Source organism: Terrapene carolina, unplaced genomic scaffold (assembly GCF_002925995.2).
Source record: "Terrapene carolina triunguis isolate 2854851 unplaced genomic scaffold, T_m_triunguis-2.0 Scaffold517, whole genome shotgun sequence".
Taxonomy (NCBI): Eukaryota; Metazoa; Chordata; order Testudines; family Emydidae; genus Terrapene; species Terrapene triunguis.
In genome coordinates, this window is record NW_020664868.1 from 4,219,123 (window position 1) to 4,237,711 (window position 18,589).

The 18,589-nt window shown below is 62.1% G+C and overlaps 1 protein-coding gene across 1 annotated transcript; it reads right to left on the bottom strand.

The window, feature by feature from the left end:
• Nucleotides 1-4: 4 nt before the first annotated feature.
• On the bottom strand, nucleotides 5-18,207 carry SYMPK (symplekin; the record flags this gene model as incomplete). The annotated part of the gene is made up of 25 exons (XM_026658790.2): nucleotides 17,970-18,207; nucleotides 16,755-16,820; nucleotides 16,267-16,320; nucleotides 15,691-15,764; nucleotides 14,855-14,981; nucleotides 14,289-14,538; nucleotides 13,933-14,103; nucleotides 13,204-13,443; nucleotides 12,412-12,566; nucleotides 11,696-11,846; nucleotides 11,003-11,216; nucleotides 9,233-9,383; nucleotides 8,920-9,155; nucleotides 8,197-8,278; nucleotides 7,747-7,860; nucleotides 7,223-7,370; nucleotides 6,529-6,689; nucleotides 4,426-4,534; nucleotides 4,034-4,134; nucleotides 3,576-3,666; nucleotides 3,098-3,199; nucleotides 2,642-2,829; nucleotides 1,134-1,310; nucleotides 407-496; nucleotides 5-145 (listed from the first exon to the last, which is right to left on the bottom strand). Coding segments are annotated over exons 1-25 (3,501 nt in total), but the record flags the coding sequence as incomplete, so codon positions are not given.
• Nucleotides 18,208-18,589: the final 382 nt, after the last annotated feature.

The following is an 18,589-nucleotide window of genomic DNA, read 5'->3' on the forward strand; positions in this document are numbered from 1 at the left end:
CGTGGGCAGGGCGTGGCTGGCTGGCCGGCTGCTTCAGTTTCTGCTCCTCCTCCAGCTGGCGTTTGAGCGCCTTCTCCTGGGCCAGCCGCAGAGCGATCATGTCTTGGGACATGCGTGGGAGGAGGGGCACTGGTTCCAGCTCCTCCTGCCCGGGGACAAAGCACGGTCAGCCAGGGAAGGGACCCCTCCCCATCCCGTCGAGTTGGGGTAGCAAAGGACTCCCCTCAGAGAGGCTGGGCTGGAGACCCCGCTCCCCTGGGCCTCTGCAGCAGAGCATTAGCCACGGGGCTGGTCTGAGAGTCCCGCCGCAGCACCTCCCTGAGCCCACGGTTCTGTGCCTTCGGGTACTAGCTTACTCCCTCCCCGGCCCGGTTCCCAGCCTCCCAGCCCAGGCGTCTCCGCTCACCTCCTCCAGCGGCTGGGAGTCTTTCACCTCCACCTCCTGCTTGCTGCTGGCTTCCAGGATGGTCATGGTGGAGTTGGGGACGTGCGCTTGCTGTGCGGGGTGGGGAGGGGAAAGAGGGGCCGGGTGAGCGAGGCATGCGGGAGCACGGGTCCAGGCGCCCAGTGCCCGCTGCCCTGGGTCCGGAGCGCCAGCCTCTCCCCTGCCCTGGGAACAGCCAGCTCCCAACTAGAGAGAGAACTGGGCGGCCCGTAAGGACCTACCCTGGGACGGGGGCAGAGCTGTCATGGGGAGCAGTCACTAGTCGCAGCAGGTGAGTTTAAAGGCTGAGCAAGGGCTGACAGCCGCACCTGGGGGGCTGGGGAGCGGTGTCCCCTAGGGGAGAGCTGGGAGCTCCACTGCTGGGGGGACACAGCCAAACAGGGGCAGAGCCCAGCACACTAGGGAGCAAACTTTCATCAGGCTCCAGGGGGGGCAGGAGGGTGATGGTGGGGGCGCTGGAGCCCCGAGGGAAGTGGGTGAGAACAAACCCTAAAGGAAGCTCCGTTCCCTACACCCCCACCATGCTGGGGCCCTGCAGTCTGTCCCTAATTATTAAAGGGAAGGGCAGCTGCATACCCCACCATCACTTGTGTGCCCTCCCCTGCGCCCCCCCTCCCCCAGGTTACACTCAGCCCCCAATCTCCTGCACAACTCCCCCCCACCTGCCCTCCAGGGGGCAGGCCAGTACCTGGTGCGGGGTGAAGGAGCGGACGTGGGCCAGCAGGGGCTCCCGCAGCTCGGGGCACTTCTCGAAGACGGCGCTGAGCTGCTGCGGAGGGAGCTGCAGGATGACCTGGAAGGACTGGGGCTTGGTGCGCTGGCAGCATTTGATGAAGCCCTCCCACACTTTGGGGTACTTCCAAACCTGGGAGGGTGAAGGGGGAGGGTTAAGAGAGGGGCCTTTCCACTATGCCCTCCCCCACACACCCACACGTGGGCACAAGGGGCAACCAATTCAACCAGCCCTCCACGTGTCAGCGCGTCACCCTGGCTCTGGCCAGGGCTTTGCTGGGGCATGAGCCAGGCGTCCCTCTGCTGGGAAGCAGCCAGCCACCTGTATCCCCATCGGCAGCCCTTTCAGAGCTGGGGAGATGCCCACCCAGAGGCAGTGCTGAAAGCCAGGGCGGCTGGCGGAGGAGCAAGGGGGCAATGTGCGCAGGGAGTGGGGCAGAGGCCTGGTGGTGTCACATGCACCTCTGGAGCCCGCACCCGAGGGGGAGCAGGGTTGAGAAATGGAGACCTGGGCTGTCTGGGGGGGACAGGTGAAGAGCTGCCCCTCCCCCAGCTACTTCGGAAAAATCACTTTCCTTGGTGCTAGGATGCGGCCACCTCTGGGGAGGAACCTGGCGGCTGATCAACAGCCAGATGCCACCAGTGCACGGCAGTTTAGGACAGGAAGTGCAGACTAAGTGCAAGGAGTGGGGCTGAGGGAGGCCGAAGAAAGGAGAGGGGGAACGGGCCAGGACAGTGGACTGAACAGAAGCCAGCGACGGGATCTTAGGGTGACGGCTCAGCCGGGAGATGACAATGCCAGCACCAGAGCCCCCTAGCTCCAGTGCACTGGCTTAACAGGGCCTCAGCAAGAAGAGCGCCCTCTAGTGGATCATCCCCCCCACTCATAGACTCGTAGACTTTAAGGTCAGAAGGGACCATTATGATTTTCTAGTCTGGCCTCCTGCACAACGCAGGCCACAGAATCTCACCCACCCACTCCCGTATCAAACCCCTGACCTATGTCTGAGCTACTGAAGTCCTTAAATCAAGACTTCGAGGTGCAAGAATCTTCCAGCAAGTGACCTGTGCCCCACGCTGCAGAGGAAGGCGAAAAACCCCCAGGGCCTCTGCCAATCTGCCCTGGAGGAAAATTCCTTCCCGACCCCATATGTGGCGATCAGCTAAACCCTGAGCATGTGGGCAAGACTCACCAGCCAGGCACCCAGGAAAGAATTCTCTGTAGTAACTCAGATCCCACCCTATCCGGTGTCCCATCACAGGCCATCAGGCATATTTACTGCTAATAGTCAAAGATCAATTAATTGCCAAAATTAGGCTATCCCATCATACCATCCCCTCCATAAACTCCTTAGAAGCCCTGGGATTTCCGGGGCTAACCCAACCCAGCTTAGCTTGTGCCGGGGTCCCAGCGCTAGGCTGCCTGGCCAGGCTGCAGGAGGCGCCGCAGGGCCGGGTTCCCACCTGCTTCATGATGAGGCGGGACAGGACGTTCATGACGAAGCCGCCCAGGCGTGGGTACATGGTCAGCGACTGGATGACCGTCCTCATGAGCAGCATGGGCAGGGGGCTCTGCTCCATCAGCTGCTGCATCACCACGGCCAGCACCTCCGACGTGTAGACGTTCCTCTCCCCGAAACACAGGTTGGTGGCTGTGGGAGAAAGAGATGACGTCAGCCGAGGCCGCCGGGGATTTGGGGGTGTGGCTGAGACACACGGAGGGGCAGAGAAGGGAGCAGGTTGCCAGTGGGCGCGAGACGAGAACCCAGGAGTCCCGGCTCCCACCTGTGGGCCAGCCTGCTGCCAGTCAAGGGGAAGGAGGAAGAGGCAGGACAGTGGCGCAGGCAGCCAAAGGGCTGGCCCAGCGGACGCAGCCATCCCCGCTGTCCGAATCCACCCAGGGCTCCGGCACCCCCTTACCTTTGATGATGGATTTCATGTCGCACTTGGCAGAGTCAATGTTGTGCAGGGCGATGAGCAGCTCCCCAGGGTTCAGGGGGGACACGGCCGAATTCCCTTCGCCTGCACAGGGCAGAGAGGGGGAGGCTGAGCTGGGAGGCCGGGCTGTCTGTGCAGACCCACTGTGCCTAGTGGGAGGCTTGTGCTGGGCGGCCTAGGGCCCTGCTGCCCAGATCCGTTTCTACTCCAGGCTCCCCACAAGAGACACGAGATGGGGCCCCTGAAACTTCCCAGGCTCAGGCTTCTCCCTGGCTGGGCCGTGAAGCTCCTATCCCCGCCTGGAATGGACGTGGGAGGACTGACCCCCAATTGTCCTCCCACTCAGTGTCATGGCACCATTGCCCCCCGGGATCCGTGGGCGCCAGCCCATCTCCCAGCATCATGTCGGCAGCTGGCCCCGCAGAACGGGGAAATCCCGGCCCCTCGGCTCGGCACCTACCGTGCTGCGTCCCCAAGAGGCGGTTGAACACCTCCTTCACCACGATGGGGTTCAGCTTGATGAGCTTGGGCAGAGCCTGGATCACCTCTTTCTGTGGGAGGGAGAGGGAGAGCTTGGCAGATATCAGTTATGCCACACAACCCTCCGGCCTATTTAACACAGGGGAGACTGAGGCACGGCAAGGGGACAGGACGGACTCGGGGTCACACTGAGCCAGTGACAAAGCCAGGATCGGAACCCAGGAGTCCTGGCTCCCAGCCCCCCTCCCTGGTCTGTCCATTAGACCCCACTCCTCACTCTAACCACTAGAGTCCACTGCCTCCCATAAGAACAGTCTCCCCTAGGCAGTGGCTGTCCAGCCACTACCCCCACTCCGGCCGTGGCAGTAGCTGGGCCAGGCCAGACGCCAGGAGCCCTGCCTGGCTCAGCAGCGCCCGCCAGGCCCCACGGGGTCCTACCTTCTCCAGGCCGTTGAGGACGGGGATGAGGAACCGGACGTCCGGAAGTCGCTTGTGGTAGAGATCGCGAACTCGCTTCACCAGCTCGGGAGACGGGGGCACTGCGAGAGCAAGGGCAGGTCAGCGCCGGGGGAGGGGCTAGAGAGCAGCCGGGGGTGCCCAGCGCTGGTGGGTGTGTGTGTGTGTGTGTGTGTGTGTGTGTGTGTGTGTGTGTGTGTAGAACGCTTGGGGAAGCAACATTCCCATTTGAGGGGAAACTGAGGCACAGGGCAGGACAACCAGCCAGGGAGAAAAGCCAACAGCCCTGCTCTAGCCCTCCGAATGCCCACCCATCTAGAGGGCAGTGCCCGCTGGGGGGGTAACAATGGCGGTGTGGGGCGGGGCACTGATACCTTTATCCGTCAAGCTGTGCAGGCACCGGGTCACCAGGGTCTCAGCCCCTTTGGGGCAGTTCTCCACCAGCAGCAGCAGCTCCGGGGAGTTCATCCCCATCCCACGGATCTGGGCAAGGAGGGGGAGAGAAGGAAGAGGCAGCCTCAGAGGAGAATCACCACGGATCGCGGGGGAAAGGAACCAACTGTGCCAAGTCAGCACGCGCAACACGGCCGTACCCCACCCCCCAGCCAAGCCCCAAGGGAACCCAGCCAGTGGAGCGCAGCCGAGTACCCCAAACCCCCACACTCCTGGGACCCCAGCAGCCGGCTAACCCGATCCGTGCAGCACGGCCAGGTTATGCTCTTCATTTGTACCTTCCCCGCCAGAGGCTGGAGTCTGCACGGGACGCTCCTGCTTTAGGTTCTGTTCAGAAAAGGCAAAGGGGGATGGACAGAGGCTGTAAGCAGATCACAGACCCCAGGCGGGCTGCCCACCAGAGATGGCTCTGAGCCATGGTCAGGAGCAGTCTGGAACGGCCAGCATGGATTTGTCAAGAACATTGCCTCCTCCAACAGGGGTACTGATCTCACAGGTAGGGGAAAGCAGACAGGATGCAGCTTGATTTTAGTCAGGTTTGACAGCCCCACCTGACAGTCTCAGAAGCAAACTAGGGAAATGCGCTCGACATGGAATTGCTATGAGGTGTGGGCACAAAGCGCCGCTATCAATGGTTCGCTGCCCAACTGAGAGGACGTATCTATCGGGGTCCCACAGGAGTCGGTCTTGGGTCCGCGACCCTTCAGTATTTTCATTGCTGAGCCAGAGAACGGAGTGGAGAGTGGGATTATAAAACCTGGAGCTGATACCGAGCTGGGAGGGGTGCAAGCGCTTTGGAGGAGAGGGTTAGAATTCAGCTAGAGGAAATTCCATCAAGACGAGTGCAAAGTACTGCACCTAGGAAGGAAAAATCAAACTCACAGCTACAAAATGGGGAATGACTAGGGAGTTGTACTGCTGAGAAGGAGCTGGGCAGTAGAGCGGATCGCACATTGAACGTGAGCCAAGAATTTGATGCAGCCGTGAAAAAGGCGAACATTGTTCTGGGTGTATTCACAGAAGCGTCGCAGGAAAGACACGGAGCGTAACTGCCCTGCTGTACTCGGCACCGGGGAAGGCCCCAGCTGGAGAACGGGGTCCAGTTCTGGGCGCCGGATTTCAGGAAAGAGGTGGACAAACTGGAGGGAGTCCAGAAAAGAGCAAGAGAAATGATTCAAGGTTTCGAAAACCTGGCCGAGGAGGAAAGGTTAAAAAAAACTGGGCACGTTTAGCCTTGAGAAAAGAAGCCTGAGCAGGGAGTGGAGAACAGTTGTCAAATTCGTTAAGGGCTGGTATACAGAGGACGGGGATCGATCGTCCTACCTTCAGTGGACATGGAGAACAAGAAGCCATGGGCTTAATCTGCAGCGAGGGAGAGTGAGGTGAGATATTAGGACAAAAACTTTCCAACTCTCAGGGGAGTTCGGCTCTGGAACAGGCTTCCCAGGGAGGATGTGGGATCCCCGTCCAGAGAGGATTTTAAGATCAGGCTGGACGAACCCGTCAGGGCTGGTCTAGGCTTACTTGGCTCGGCCTCAGCGCAGGGGGCTGGGCTTGATGAACTCCTGAGGCCCTTTCCAGCTGGGGATTTCTGGACTCCAGAACAGCTGATCAACCCAGCTTTAAGCCAGCCGTCAATCATCCATTAACCCTTTATTTCTAACCTGAACCTCAATAGAAAGTGTGACCCATCTGCCTGCATCATTATTAGGTGTATTACGGTAGCGCCTAGGAACCACACTCACAGCCAGGACCCCATTGTGCGAGGCACTGTACTTTTGCTTTGCTATTAGGTGTATTACGGGAGCATCTAGGAGTCCCGGTCACGGAGCAGCCCCCCACGGTGCTAGGGGCTGTACAAACAGCATGAAGATGGCCCCTGCCCCAAGAGCCTAGCTTGGAATTCAGTCTGCAGCCCTGCTTTGGGGTCGGCCTTGCAGTGGCCACAGTTCGCTGTCCCACCTGCACAGACAGCCCTGTACCGCTGCAGGGGGTCCCCGCAGAGCCTTTCCCGGCGTGCTCACCGGCTGCTCGATGACCCGCAGCACGGTGCGCTTGATGTCAGCGATGGCCTCCGTGTAGACCGACGCCAGCTCATGGATCAGCTTGTGGTTCTGTGGCAGCAGGGCCAGGTACAGGTACAGACACTGCTTCACCGTCTCCTCGGTCCAGGGAGCAGCCACCTCTGCACGACAAGGGAGGGACATCGGTCGTGGGGCTCCCAGCAAACAACCGCAGCTGGAGAACCAGGGGAAGCGCAGCGGCCGCCCCGACCTCCGGAGCCAGCCTGCACCCAGGGCGACAGTCCAGCAGGGAGCCGAGGGACGGGCTCAGACTGCAGGAAGGGGCCAGCGGCTGGCCCCATTAACTCTAAGGAGGGGCTCTCGGATCCTCGGCTGTGGAAGCAGCAGACGGCTACCAGCACAGCGGGGTTGGAGCGCTAACCACGGCAATGCCGGCTCGCGGGCAGAACCCAGCCATGGGCCTGAGATGCCCTGGGATCCCCCACGGCTACGAGCACAGGTCTCCTTCCTCTGATCACCGAGCAGGGAGCAGTCACCAGCACCAGGCTGGGGGATCCCCACACGACTGGTGCCGCAGCCCAGCGCTGTAGGGGAGATCTGACCCACCAACTAGCGACACTGAGGACTGCCCCCCAGGGACAGCAGCCCACGTTCACTGGTCGTCCCCACCCCATGCATGGCCCCGCCTTGTTACCTGTGTCCTTGTCGGCACCGAAGAGCACAGACGGGGGGTTGGGGTGCACCAGGAGCTGTAGGTAGTTCAGCGCAAACTTCTCCACGTACTCCCGCAGCTGGTCCTTCTCATACATGCGCTTGATGAAGAGGATCGCCTGCTGGCGGACCTGCGGGGCAGACGCGGCGTGTGAGGGGAGCGCTCACCCAGCACTGAGGGGCGGCCGCCTCTGGGGCAGGGGGCAGCTGAAGACAGCTACACAGCAATGCCACACGAGCGCTCCAGGCGGGGAATCGTGGCTAGCTGCTGGGGACAGACCGGGATCTGGCTAGGACGCCACTGGGAACCCTCCGTCTCGCTCAGGACACTGGGGGAGCAGTGAGGAGCTGAGTTACGGGTCTCATTGGCAGGATTCCTGAGACTTCGCGGCCAGGGCGGCGGGTCCTTGGCCTGAGGCAGTATCTGGGGGGACGAGCCGGGCTGAATGAATGCACAGAGGGGCTGGACAATACCACAAGACACCGGCCCCCGGCTGCCTGACGCACCTTGTCCTTCTCATGGGAGCTGAGGTCCAGCAGCACGTGCAGATACTGGAACTGCCTGGACGGGCGCTTGAAGATCAGGTCCCGGAGGGTGGACATCCCCAGGTAGGTGCGGCTCTGCGATAGACGACCCCAGTGAGCAGATGGTCCCCCCAGGGGCTCGGCTCGGCACCCCCCACCTCCCCGCACAGGCTTGGGACTCGGCTCCATGCATTCAGCCGGAGGAGCTTGATCTTATGCGGACAGGCAAGTGCCAGGCGAGGGACGCGGGCGGTGGGGCGGGAACCACAGGAGCCTGCCCGCAGATACTGGGTGCACACATCATGTGACGGGGAGATGCCAGCCCCGCCCTGCCCCCCTGCAAGAGGGATCAGTGGGGTCGATTAGAATCTTCTTGGGCAAGGGTGGTGCCTCTTTAATAGCCACTCTCCCCTCCCTGCTCCTCGAACCCACCTCATCCTCGCAGTACTTGCGGATCACCTCCAGGGCGCTCTCTGTGATGAGTGGGGCTTCCAGCACCACCTTGGTGAAGATCCTGCAGGGGGCACACACACACAGACCATCACCACCGGGCTGCAGCCCCCAGATTCCCTTTGAAAAAGGGCCCTTCGCCTGCCCCTGAGATGCAGCCACCTCTGGGGTGGGCCAGGGCCGGAAAAGGGAGAGAACCCCTGCCCCATGACATTATCCAGGATGCTTAGGACAGAAAGTGCAGGCAGATGTCTCCAGCTGAGAGTGCCGGCTCCAGAGCCCTTGCGCCCCCCTGCTGGGATGGAGTGAGGATGCTCACTGCTGCGTGATGGGGACATCTGCCCCCTGGAAACCCTTCCTAGCATGGCGGGGAAGGCCAGGCTGGCAGTCCCACGACACGGCAGGGAGCTGGTCCCAGCAGGAGCGTTAGTTACGCTGCAGGAATCCCGGCTGGTCACACTGATGGAGCCCTAGCTGCCGCAGGCAGGACACTGCTGGGAGGAAGCTCGCAGCGCTGGAGCCTGAGCTAGGCACTGCTGGGAGGAAGCTCACAGCACTGACATCCCAGCAGGGTCGCAGCTCATGGCACAGGCTAAGCTCACCCCAAGCGTGTGTCCCTGACCCAGGCTAGTCTGGGTCCAGACCAGTGACCCAGGCCGGGAAGACTCCGCCTCTCAGCTCCTCCCCCACAGCGAGGCCACTCACCCATCCTTCTGGTCTGGCTTCTCCTGCAGGCCGGAGAGCAGGCCGATGAGGCACTCGTCGTAGCTGTCCAGGGAGCCGGACGGGTACGTGCTCAGGTAGGCGTTGTACTCCTGGTACAGCCAGGCGAAGGCCAGGTCCAGCCGGTTGCGGATGTCGTCCAGGATGAAGGCCAAGACCTCGCTCTTCAGGGGCATGTCAAAGTGGGTCACCAGGGACGAGAGGATCTTGACACGGGCCTGGGGACGAGAGAAGGGGAGGGTCAGACACGGAGGGTACCCAGGCCCTGCCCCGCTGCGGCCGAGCCAGTGCCTACCTGGGCCGCCCCGCTGCAGGCGACGGCTCTCTCTGAGCACAGGATCCGCTTCACGGCTCCCAGCTTCAGCTTCTCCATCTGCACGTCCGTCAGCGGCTTGATCGCGTCGCTCAGGCGGAAAACCTTCTTGCGCCCGCCGGCGCCTGCCAGCCTGGAGCGGGGAGTTAGAGCGCGGCTCAGCGCCGGAGGCGGGCATGGTTTGTAACGCTCTCACAAACCACCCACGCCTCAGATTACCCGTTCGGCTTGGCAGCACTACCCACTGTGCAAAGCGGGAAGGGCCCAGGCGTCTGGGCAGTGGGAACGTGCCATCAAGAGCTGGCTGGACTCAACATACGTCATGGGGGATTGGGAAAAATCAGCGCCCGAGCGTTACCGGCAGCAGGACCAGGAACTCAACAGGGCTTGACAGCCAGAGGACAACGGACTGGAGGGGGCAGAGAGGTGTGTTAACAATGGGGACATAGATCCCGTGAGGGACCCCACAGGAGCCTGGCATGGCTCCCGCCAGGACAAAGTGTCATAACCTCCGCGCCTCTTCGCTGACCTACAGCCCTCCCAATGGTATTGGTGGTTCACAGTCAAACTGGAAGGGCACATGGAGTGGAGTCCCGCAGGGATCGGTTCTGGGTCCGGTTCTGTTCAATATCTTCATCAGTGATTTAGATAATGGCATAGAGAGGACACTTATAAAGTTTGCGGACGATACCAAGCTGAGAGGGGTTGCAAGTGCTTTGGAGGAGAGGATTAAAATTCAAAATGATCTGGACAAACTGGAGAAATGGTCTGAAGGAAATAGGATGAAATTCAATAAGGACAAATGCAAAGTGCTCCACTTGGGAAGGAGCAGTCAGTTGCACACCTACAAAATGGGAAATGACTGCCTAGGAAGGAGTCCTGCGGAAAGGGATCTGGAGGCCATAGAGTCAACAGTGTAACGCTGTTGCAAAAAAAAAAAGCAAACATCACTCTGGGATGTATTAGCAGGAGTGTTGTAAGCAAGACACGAGAAGTAATTCTTCCGCTCTACTCCGCGCTGATTACGCCTCAACTGAAGTATTGTGTCCAGTTCTGGGCGCCACATTTCAGGGAAGATGTGGACAAATTGGAGAGTCCAGAGAAGAGTAACAAAAATGATGAAAGGTCTAGAAAACATGAGCTATGAGGGAAAACTGAATGAATTGGGTTTGTTTAGTCTGGAGAAGAGAAGACTGATCGGGGACATGGTAACAATTTCAAGTACATAAAAGGTTGTTACAAGGAGGAGGGTGAAAATTGTTCTCGTTAACCTCTCAGAATAGGACAAGAAGCAGTGGGCTTAAATTGCAGCCAGGGCGGTTTAGGTCAGACATTAGGAACAAGATCCTGTCGGGGTAGCGAAGCCCAGGGAGGGTTGGAATCTCAGTCCCTGGAGGCTTTTAAGAGCAGGTTGGACGAACAGCTGGCAGGGGCGGGCGAATTATTACGTGGTCCTAGTTGCCCTCTCGAGGTCCCTCCCGGGCCTACGATTCTATGATGCTCTGGTGCAGGGACTCAGAGCTGGCTCTTCGGCAGCACCCCCTGCTGCCCACCGGGAGCTCTGCCCAGCCAGTCTGATGGGCAGACTCCTGCTCAGAGAGGTTTTACCCCATCGGGGATCAGTGCCTGTTAGTATCTGCAGCGCCGCCAGGCAGCCCTGGAAAGGGCGCGACCTCTTGGGGTACCTCCCGGGAGACTATAAACCCCGGGCTCAGCACGGACCCTGAGCGCCCACCCCCGAAAAGGCCTCACCTGGGCTGGGTGGCCGGGATGATGGGCTCCGGACGCCGCTTGGCTTGGGGGGCCTCTTGCTCCAGGAGGATAGTGACGCAGCCCTGTGCCCCCAGCACGGAGATGGCCTGGCCCTGGGACAGCGAGGACAGGCGCCGTTTGATCAGCACGCTCTCGGGCTTCGCCAGCTTCTCCTCCTTCGGCTCCTCCTTCAGCAGCTTGGTGTGCTCCACGCCTGGGGGACGGGGAGAGGAGCCTGTGCCAAGGAGCCGTCTCACTCACGGTGCCCACGCGAGGCCAGGCACAGCCATTCGGACCCCGGGCACCAGCCCCAAGGGAAGGAGAGTGGAGCCGGGAAACAAGAGCTTCAGCTACCCTCAGCTCTGCCGACGCCCCTCAATCCCAATTCACAGCCCCCTGCCAGCCTAGCCCCCCCCAGCTCTGCCTGTGCCCCTCACTCCCGACCTGCAGCCCTAGGGTTCCATGCCCCCAGCTCTGCCTGCGCCCCTCAATCCCGACCTTCAGCCCCCCCACCCTCTGGAAAGCACTCACCCCCAGCAGGCAGCGAGGCATCTTGTGGACGGGGAGGGCTCCTGAAGGCTGGGGAAGCAGGGGAGGTGGCACGAGTCTGAGGTCTCCCCGACCTTAGCTGCCCTTCCCCCAGAGCTCTACCTGTGCTACAAGGGAGCCCCCCACTCCCCCCAGCAGACGTACCTGGCCCAAGCCCTGCGGCCGTCATCTGGGTGGCCATCAGGCGGGCGAGATGCTTGATCTGGGCGTCTGTGCCGGCTGACTCCACGGGGGTGTAGGTGGCTTGGAAGGAGGCGGGCATGGTGTCGGGCAGGTACACCATGCTGATCAGCACCTGGGGCAGGAGAGGCAGGACATGGCCGTGATGCAGCCCACCGGGGGACGTCCTGCAGAGGGCGCTGCTCTTACGGGCCCCAGGCCCTGCACTCTAGGCCCAGCCCCTCCCCAGCCTGCTGAGGCCAAGCGCTGTTTCCAGCAGCGAGGCCTCCCCAGCTTCCCACCAGGCCAGCAGGTTAGAGACCACACTGCAGGGAGAGCGCCCCCTGCTGAGCCCCCGCCCAACCGCCCTGCAGCCCAGCGACCCCCAGCAGTTCCACTCCCCGCAGCCCAGCGACCCCATGCTCCATGGCATTGGGGTCAGCACTGACTGCGAGGGGAGAGCACCCCCTGCTGAGCTGTCCCACGCCCTGAACCCCCTGGATTTCCCCACAGGTCTCCCATTCAGCAGGCCTGACACTCTGGCTTGTGAGCTGGAACAGGAGCCGCTGCTCAAGGCCTGGCAGTTGCAGCCCAACACACCCGTCCCCCGGCAGCGTGTCTAAGTGTGGAGGGGGTGTGTGTGCGCATTTCAGGGGGCCCGGGGACCCATCAGCACCGAGCCGGGGCCCAACCTCACCCACCAGATTGGCCACGTTGTCCGGCGTCAGCAGGGGCTGCAGGAACTCGGCCGTGATGTCCGTGTCCGAATGGGTGCTGGTCTGGGCAGAGGGCTTGGGCGGTGGCGCGGCCGCTTGCTCCAGGTCCTTATCCTCATCATCCTCCCCGAGAGGTGGCTCTGTGCCGGAGAGCCTGGGGTTAGAGTCGAGGGGCACTGCCAGCCCCAGACAGCCAGGGCTGGCGCCATCCCCAGACAGCCAGGCCTGGCGCCATCCCCATCCCAGGCCTGGCAGCGGAGGGCAGGTTCCTGGCAGATGCCATGTGCACACAGAGCTACACCTTCCCGGCAGCCCCTGGGACCGGCACCTTAGGGTCCACAGCTGGTAAGGCCCCAGCAGAAGGGAGACAGCTTCCGCCCCACACTTTGCCCCCTGTCAACCTTACCCAGCCCTGGGGAGGGATTTCACTGCCTTAGAAACTACTGGCTGCTCCGCGCCTCTGGATCCCTGACTTTGCTGTGAAGGCTGCACCCAGGGGCCCAATTCAGATGATGTCTGGGATGCCAGTGCCCCCTGCTGGGACTGGAGTAGCCAGGAGCTCCCCCCACAGCCATCTCCTGCCCTGCTCCCCACAGCGCCCCCTGCTGGGGGAGGCTGGGACTGGAGTAACTGAGCTGTTCCCTTGATCACCTCCCTCTGGGAACTGGGACAAGCTCTCAGCCGCCTGCACCCGATCTCCCATGGCACCCCACCCCCAGGAACGGTTGCTGCTAAATGGGGCCTCCCAGCAGAGCGAGGCCCGCCCCGCCCCCTCACCCATCTTCATCTTCTTCAGGGCCGGGTCGCTCTCGTCCCGCGGGCGCTTGCGCGGCTCCTTCAGGCTGGGCATGCTGCGGGTGATCTCGGCCTGCTGGGTGCCCAGGTCCACCAGCAGGGTGGTGATCTGCGCCTGGAACTCGAAGGACGAGGGGTGCTTCAGCACGCTCAGCAGGTGCAGCTTCAGGTTCTTGCGGACGCTGCTCACCTGGGACTTAGCCAGTGTCGGCGGCAGGTTGGCTGGCAGGAGGGCGACATGGAAGGGGCGTCAGGTACGCGGGAGGGGGGCTGCCCTAGAAGGGACCCGCTGTAGGACGGAGGCTTGGGCTAAGCCTGGGGTCTGGCTTTGGGTAGGGAGTGGGGTGCAGGGCGAGGCAGGGGCTGAGGGTCAGGACTCCTGGGTTCTCATCCTGGCTCTGGGTAGGAAGAGGGGGTGCAAGGTGAGGGAGGGGCTGAGGGTCAGGACTCCTGGGTAAGGAGTGGGGTGCAAAGAGTGGGAGGGGCAGGACCCCTGGGTTCTATTCCTGGACAGGGAGGGTGGGGTGCGGCTGGGAGTCAGGACAAGCATTGGGATTTCGTTCATTAACACACACAAAGCCCTTTGGGCTCCCTGGCTGAGGCCCCGGAGAGGGCCCAGGGGAAGCCCCCGGCCGAGTGCCGGGCCCAGCAGCTCAGGCCAGGGAGGGAGTCTCCGAGGCGGAGCCCGGCCGGGGAGGGGGCAGCGCTTACCATGCAGGGTCTCGTAGGCCTGGATCACCTCGGCCATGAACATGGGCCGCTGGCGGGCGATGGAGGCCAGGGAGCCCAGCGCCGCCGTGAGGTTGATGCTGGAGATGGCCGGGTGCACCATGAACTTCAGCAGCTGCTCCAGGGCCGCCTTGCCCTCCTCCCACAGCACGTCTGAAAGGCAGGAGCAGGCGGGGTCATGGCACGGGCCACAAGCCAGGGGCCACGTGGGGGAAGGCAGGTTAGGAGTGGGGGAAGGCTGTTGGGGTGAGGGGGCCGCGTGCCAACAGCACCCCCTGGCTGCCTTGGCAGCGGGTCACCCGACCCGGCTCCTAGAGCCCGGCTGGGCCCCCACTCACTGTGTTTGATGTAGGGGTGGTCCTTGGGGATGCGGTCGAGGCTGATGTCGTTCTCGTGGCGCTTGGGCACGTCCGAGTCGGGCATGCGGGGCGACAGCGTGATGATCAGCCCCTCCACGAACTTGATGGCGTGGGTGCGGATGCCGTCGTTGTCCGAGTCCAGCAGCAGGATGATGTCGCTGGCCATGGCCGACACCATCTCCCAGCAGGCCTCCTGCAGGTCGTTGATGACCTTGGACTTCACCATCCACTGCCGGGAGCCAGAAGGGAGGGGTGAGCGCTGAGGCCGGCCACCGAGCACTGACGAGGCCGGCTGCCGAGCACAGCATCCCCTGCGGGGAGAGGCCGGGCCTGGAATAGCCAGGCACTCTCCCCACACCCAGTGCCCCATCCCATTCTCCACAGCGCCTCCTGCTGGAGTAGCCAGGCCCCCCCCCCCCAGCCAGCGCCCTGAAGCGCTCCCTGCCTGGAGAGGCCGGGGCTGCAGTAACCGGGAGTTCCCCCGACAGACAGCGCCCCCTGCTGGGAGAGACGTGGGCTGCGCAGGCTGGCTGAGGGGCACTCACCTGCAGCGCCACCTTGTAGAGCTGGGTCATGGCGAGGATGGCCTTCTTCACCACGTTGACGTTCTCGTCCTTCAGCAGCATGTTCAGGTTGGCGATGAGCTTCAGCAGCAGCTCGATGTCCCGTTTGCTGGGGGCGGGGGAGAGACAGCAAACTCAGGGGGGAGACAGACAGCACTGGCTGGAGGTGGGGCAAGCAGCTACTGCAGCAACCAGACCCTCATCCTGGACCAGAGCAATTGGCTTCTACGGAAACCTCACCCCTTGTACAGGTGGGGAAACTGAGGCAGGGGAGGGACTTGCCAAGGTCACACAGGGAGTCAATGGCAGATCAAGGCATAGAACCCAGGAGTCCTGGTTGCCAGCCCCCCTGCCCTCACCACTTGACTCCATTCCCCTCCCACAGCTGGGAATAGAGCCCAGGAGTCCTGACTCTTCGCAGCCCCCGTTGTAACCCACCAGGCCCTGCTCACAACAGGGATCTTAGCTGGAGACAAGGGATAAGCGCCTGCCCTGCCCCGGACGCCACCCCCCAGGCAAAAGCCCAGTCCCTCCGGTCCGTAGGTAGCCGACTTCCCTTCTGCAGGCTGCTGCTGGGACGCTCCTATGCTGGCTGAAGGGAGCTCCCAGACTCAGTCCCTCCCAGCAGGGGACGCTATAGGGAGCGGGATGGGAGAGTCCCAGCGGCTGCCGCCTGTGGGGCGTGGGGCAGGAGCTGGCTGGCTGGGGCTCCCAACTAGGTGCTGTACAGACCTGTAGCACCCTGAGGGCTTGGAAGCTCTAGGAGAAGGAGAATTACACCCAGTGGCTCTGGGAGGCAGCAGCAAATCCGTCCTTACCAGGCCTCTTCTATGAAGCCGATGACAAACTTCCGCACCTCGATGGATTTGTCTGCCTGGAAGGCGATGATCTCCTGCAGCCGGAAAGGCAGGTGGTCAGGGCCGGCCCCAGCTGCCCAGCAGAGCAGGCCGAGAGGGGGAAGGGGGCCAGGGCAGGGCAGAGCTAGGCTGCCCTGAGTCAGGGCAGGGAGGCGGCTGCGGAAAGCTTTAGGTTAGGCCCAGGTGAGAATATTCACACTCCACGGGCCTGCGTTTGACACTGAGCAGTCTAAGCCGCCAGCCCTGGCACTGCCCAGGACACGGCAGGCTTGAGGGGCGTCTGGGGCTCCAGCTGGAAACCCAGGCAGCCTTTAGGCAGCCGCTCATACCTCAAACCCCCCACCACCACCATAGGCCCGCTGAGCAGGCAGTTAATGCTCTGTGTCAATCCGAGGAGTTCTCCACCTCACTCAGCCGTCAGAGGGGGGGGGGGGGGGCCGCTGAGTGAAGGGCCTGCAGCCATGGGCACAAGGAGAGTCAGGAAAGGCTGTTTTCAGGAGTCCCCGGCACCCCAACGTGGCACCCAGGGCTACTCACATCCAGGAAGTTATCCAGCAGCGTGGGGTCCTTGTTTATAATTAGCTCCTGGACCTGTGGGGAAAGCAGAACGGCAGGGGGTGAGACCCAGGCAGATGGAGGGGTTTGCAGCATCAGCCATCGCCCATCTGCCTGCCCCATGGACCCAGCCACTGTCCAGCATTTCTGCAACACCAAGGAGCTCTGCACAGAGCCAAGTGAGCCCAGCAGCAGGTCCTGTCCCTGCAAGGTGCCAGGTGGAATCAGAGAATCCCGGGGAAGCCAGAGAGGGGCCAATGGCTAGAGAGATGGGGAAGGTGTGGGTCCTTGGGAGAAGGCTGGGGAGGAATCTGGGGGGCATGAAAGAAAAGCGGATGCTATTTGACCCTGGCCCTGCTGGCTACACCTTCGACAGGCAGGCACGGGGCCTCGTGCCCCTGTACAGCTCTTCCAAGCTCCCTGCATTCCAGCCCGCTGTCATCCCACTGCTGCAGGGAGGAGCAGCTCACCTGTTTGAGGAGGTTGATTTTAGAGTCGTTGCTGATCAGGGCAGCTTGGTTTAACAGATCCACCACCTGCAGAGAGAGGAGGCACAAAGGAATTGAAGACTGGCCTGGCTCCGAGGAATCTCTCGCAAGACAGAGCAAACTGACGAAGGAGGCAACACCCAAGGGCCAAGCTAGGCTGGGAGCTTAGGACAGTCCTAAGTTAACCGCTCATGTGGCACAAAGCAGCACCACAAGCAGAGACGGCAACGAAGTTAGAAGTCCTGCCCGGTACAGAGGGGCTACACATGGGTAGCTCGGGAGGGGTACATGACGAAAGGTGACAGCTGCCCTGGTGACGGACACCCACCCCACTAGCATTATGGTAGTGCCTAGAACCCCTGAGATCAGGTGTTCATTGTGCTAGGCTACCCTCACCAGTCTAGTTTCCCTCCAGCGTGGATGCCGCTGTACCATAGGTGCTTATATTGGTATGGGGAAGGGGAATTCTAGGATAAGGCACTTTGATGCCAGAGTAACTGAGTCCACGCCAGGGTTGCACCAGTGCAATATACCAGGAAAAGTAACCCATCCCGCCCCTGCGTTAGTGACCCTGGGATAAAAGCCGTGCAGACAAGACAGGCAAAAGGCGGGAGGGGAACCAGGCCCAGGGAGAAGAAGGGATGTGCCAAAGGTCACCCAGTGGGGCAGCGGCAGCGCCGGGATAGACGCCAGGTCTGCCAAGTCTCAGACTGGTGCCCTGCCCCCGGACTACGCTGCCTCGCAAGAACCAGACAGAGCCAGTAAACACACCGTACAGAAGGATCACTGAGGGGCATGTCACGTGGCCCCAACATTTAGCCCTTCACGATACGCTTCGAAACTGGACTGTAATTAGCAAGAGAGGTGAACAGACTGTAACCTGTTCCACAAACCCTGGTGCCAGCCACTCCCCCTGCCCTGGGGTTGGAATAGAGCCGACGCTCCCTACAGGGAAAGGCCTTATCCCAGTCCCAACACCCAGGAGCCAGCCGCTCCCCCTGCTCTGGGAGTGGTGACCCCTAGAGGGGAAAGGCCCTGTATCCCATTCCCCCAACCCCTGGGCTGCTAGTGTGCAAGACCTGGGGCCAGATCAGAGCCACCTCTCTTGTCCCTGGTCTAGGGCTAAAAGGGACCAGGGCCTGACTCCCAGCCCACTTGACCGTTCAGCCTTCACTGACTGTTCCCCGCACCACGCACCCTCTCCGAGGTGGTCATGCTGTCTGTGCCGCTGCCCTCCTCCTGGGTGAAGAACTGGGAGGCGATGCTCATGCGGGCGTTGCTGCCCTCCCCTGCGCGGCTGGCCATGGCGACGGGGGCACCCGGCGCGTGAGCCGTTCCCAGCCGAGAGCGGGTCGATGCCCCTGCCAAGGTGTCTGTGCCCAGGGCTGGATGGGTGAGAGGGCAGCTCCGTCTCCCCGGCCCAGGGGCTCTCTGCTCCGGCTGCTAACGAGGAGACTAATTAGCACCCTGCCCCACACAATCCCTAGCCCCCCCATGAAAGCCCAGGCCACCCCACTGCCCCAGTCTAACATCCTCCCACCCAGATACCCCCAGCCCCTCCCTGGCACCACCCAGGCCTGGATGCCCTGTCACCCCACAGGAAGCCCAGCCTGCCCCACTGCCCCCATGGGATACCTATCTGGCCCCTGCTCCCCCCAGCCCAGCCCCCATTAGCACCACCCCAGGCCTCCCCCAGGGATCACATCGCCCCAGGGCAGCCCCCTTTAGTCCCCCCGCCAGTCCTCTCCCCTCTGGCCACCCCCCTCGTAACCCCCCCAGGCCAGCCCCCTCCCCTCACGGCCCCCTCCTAACCCCCC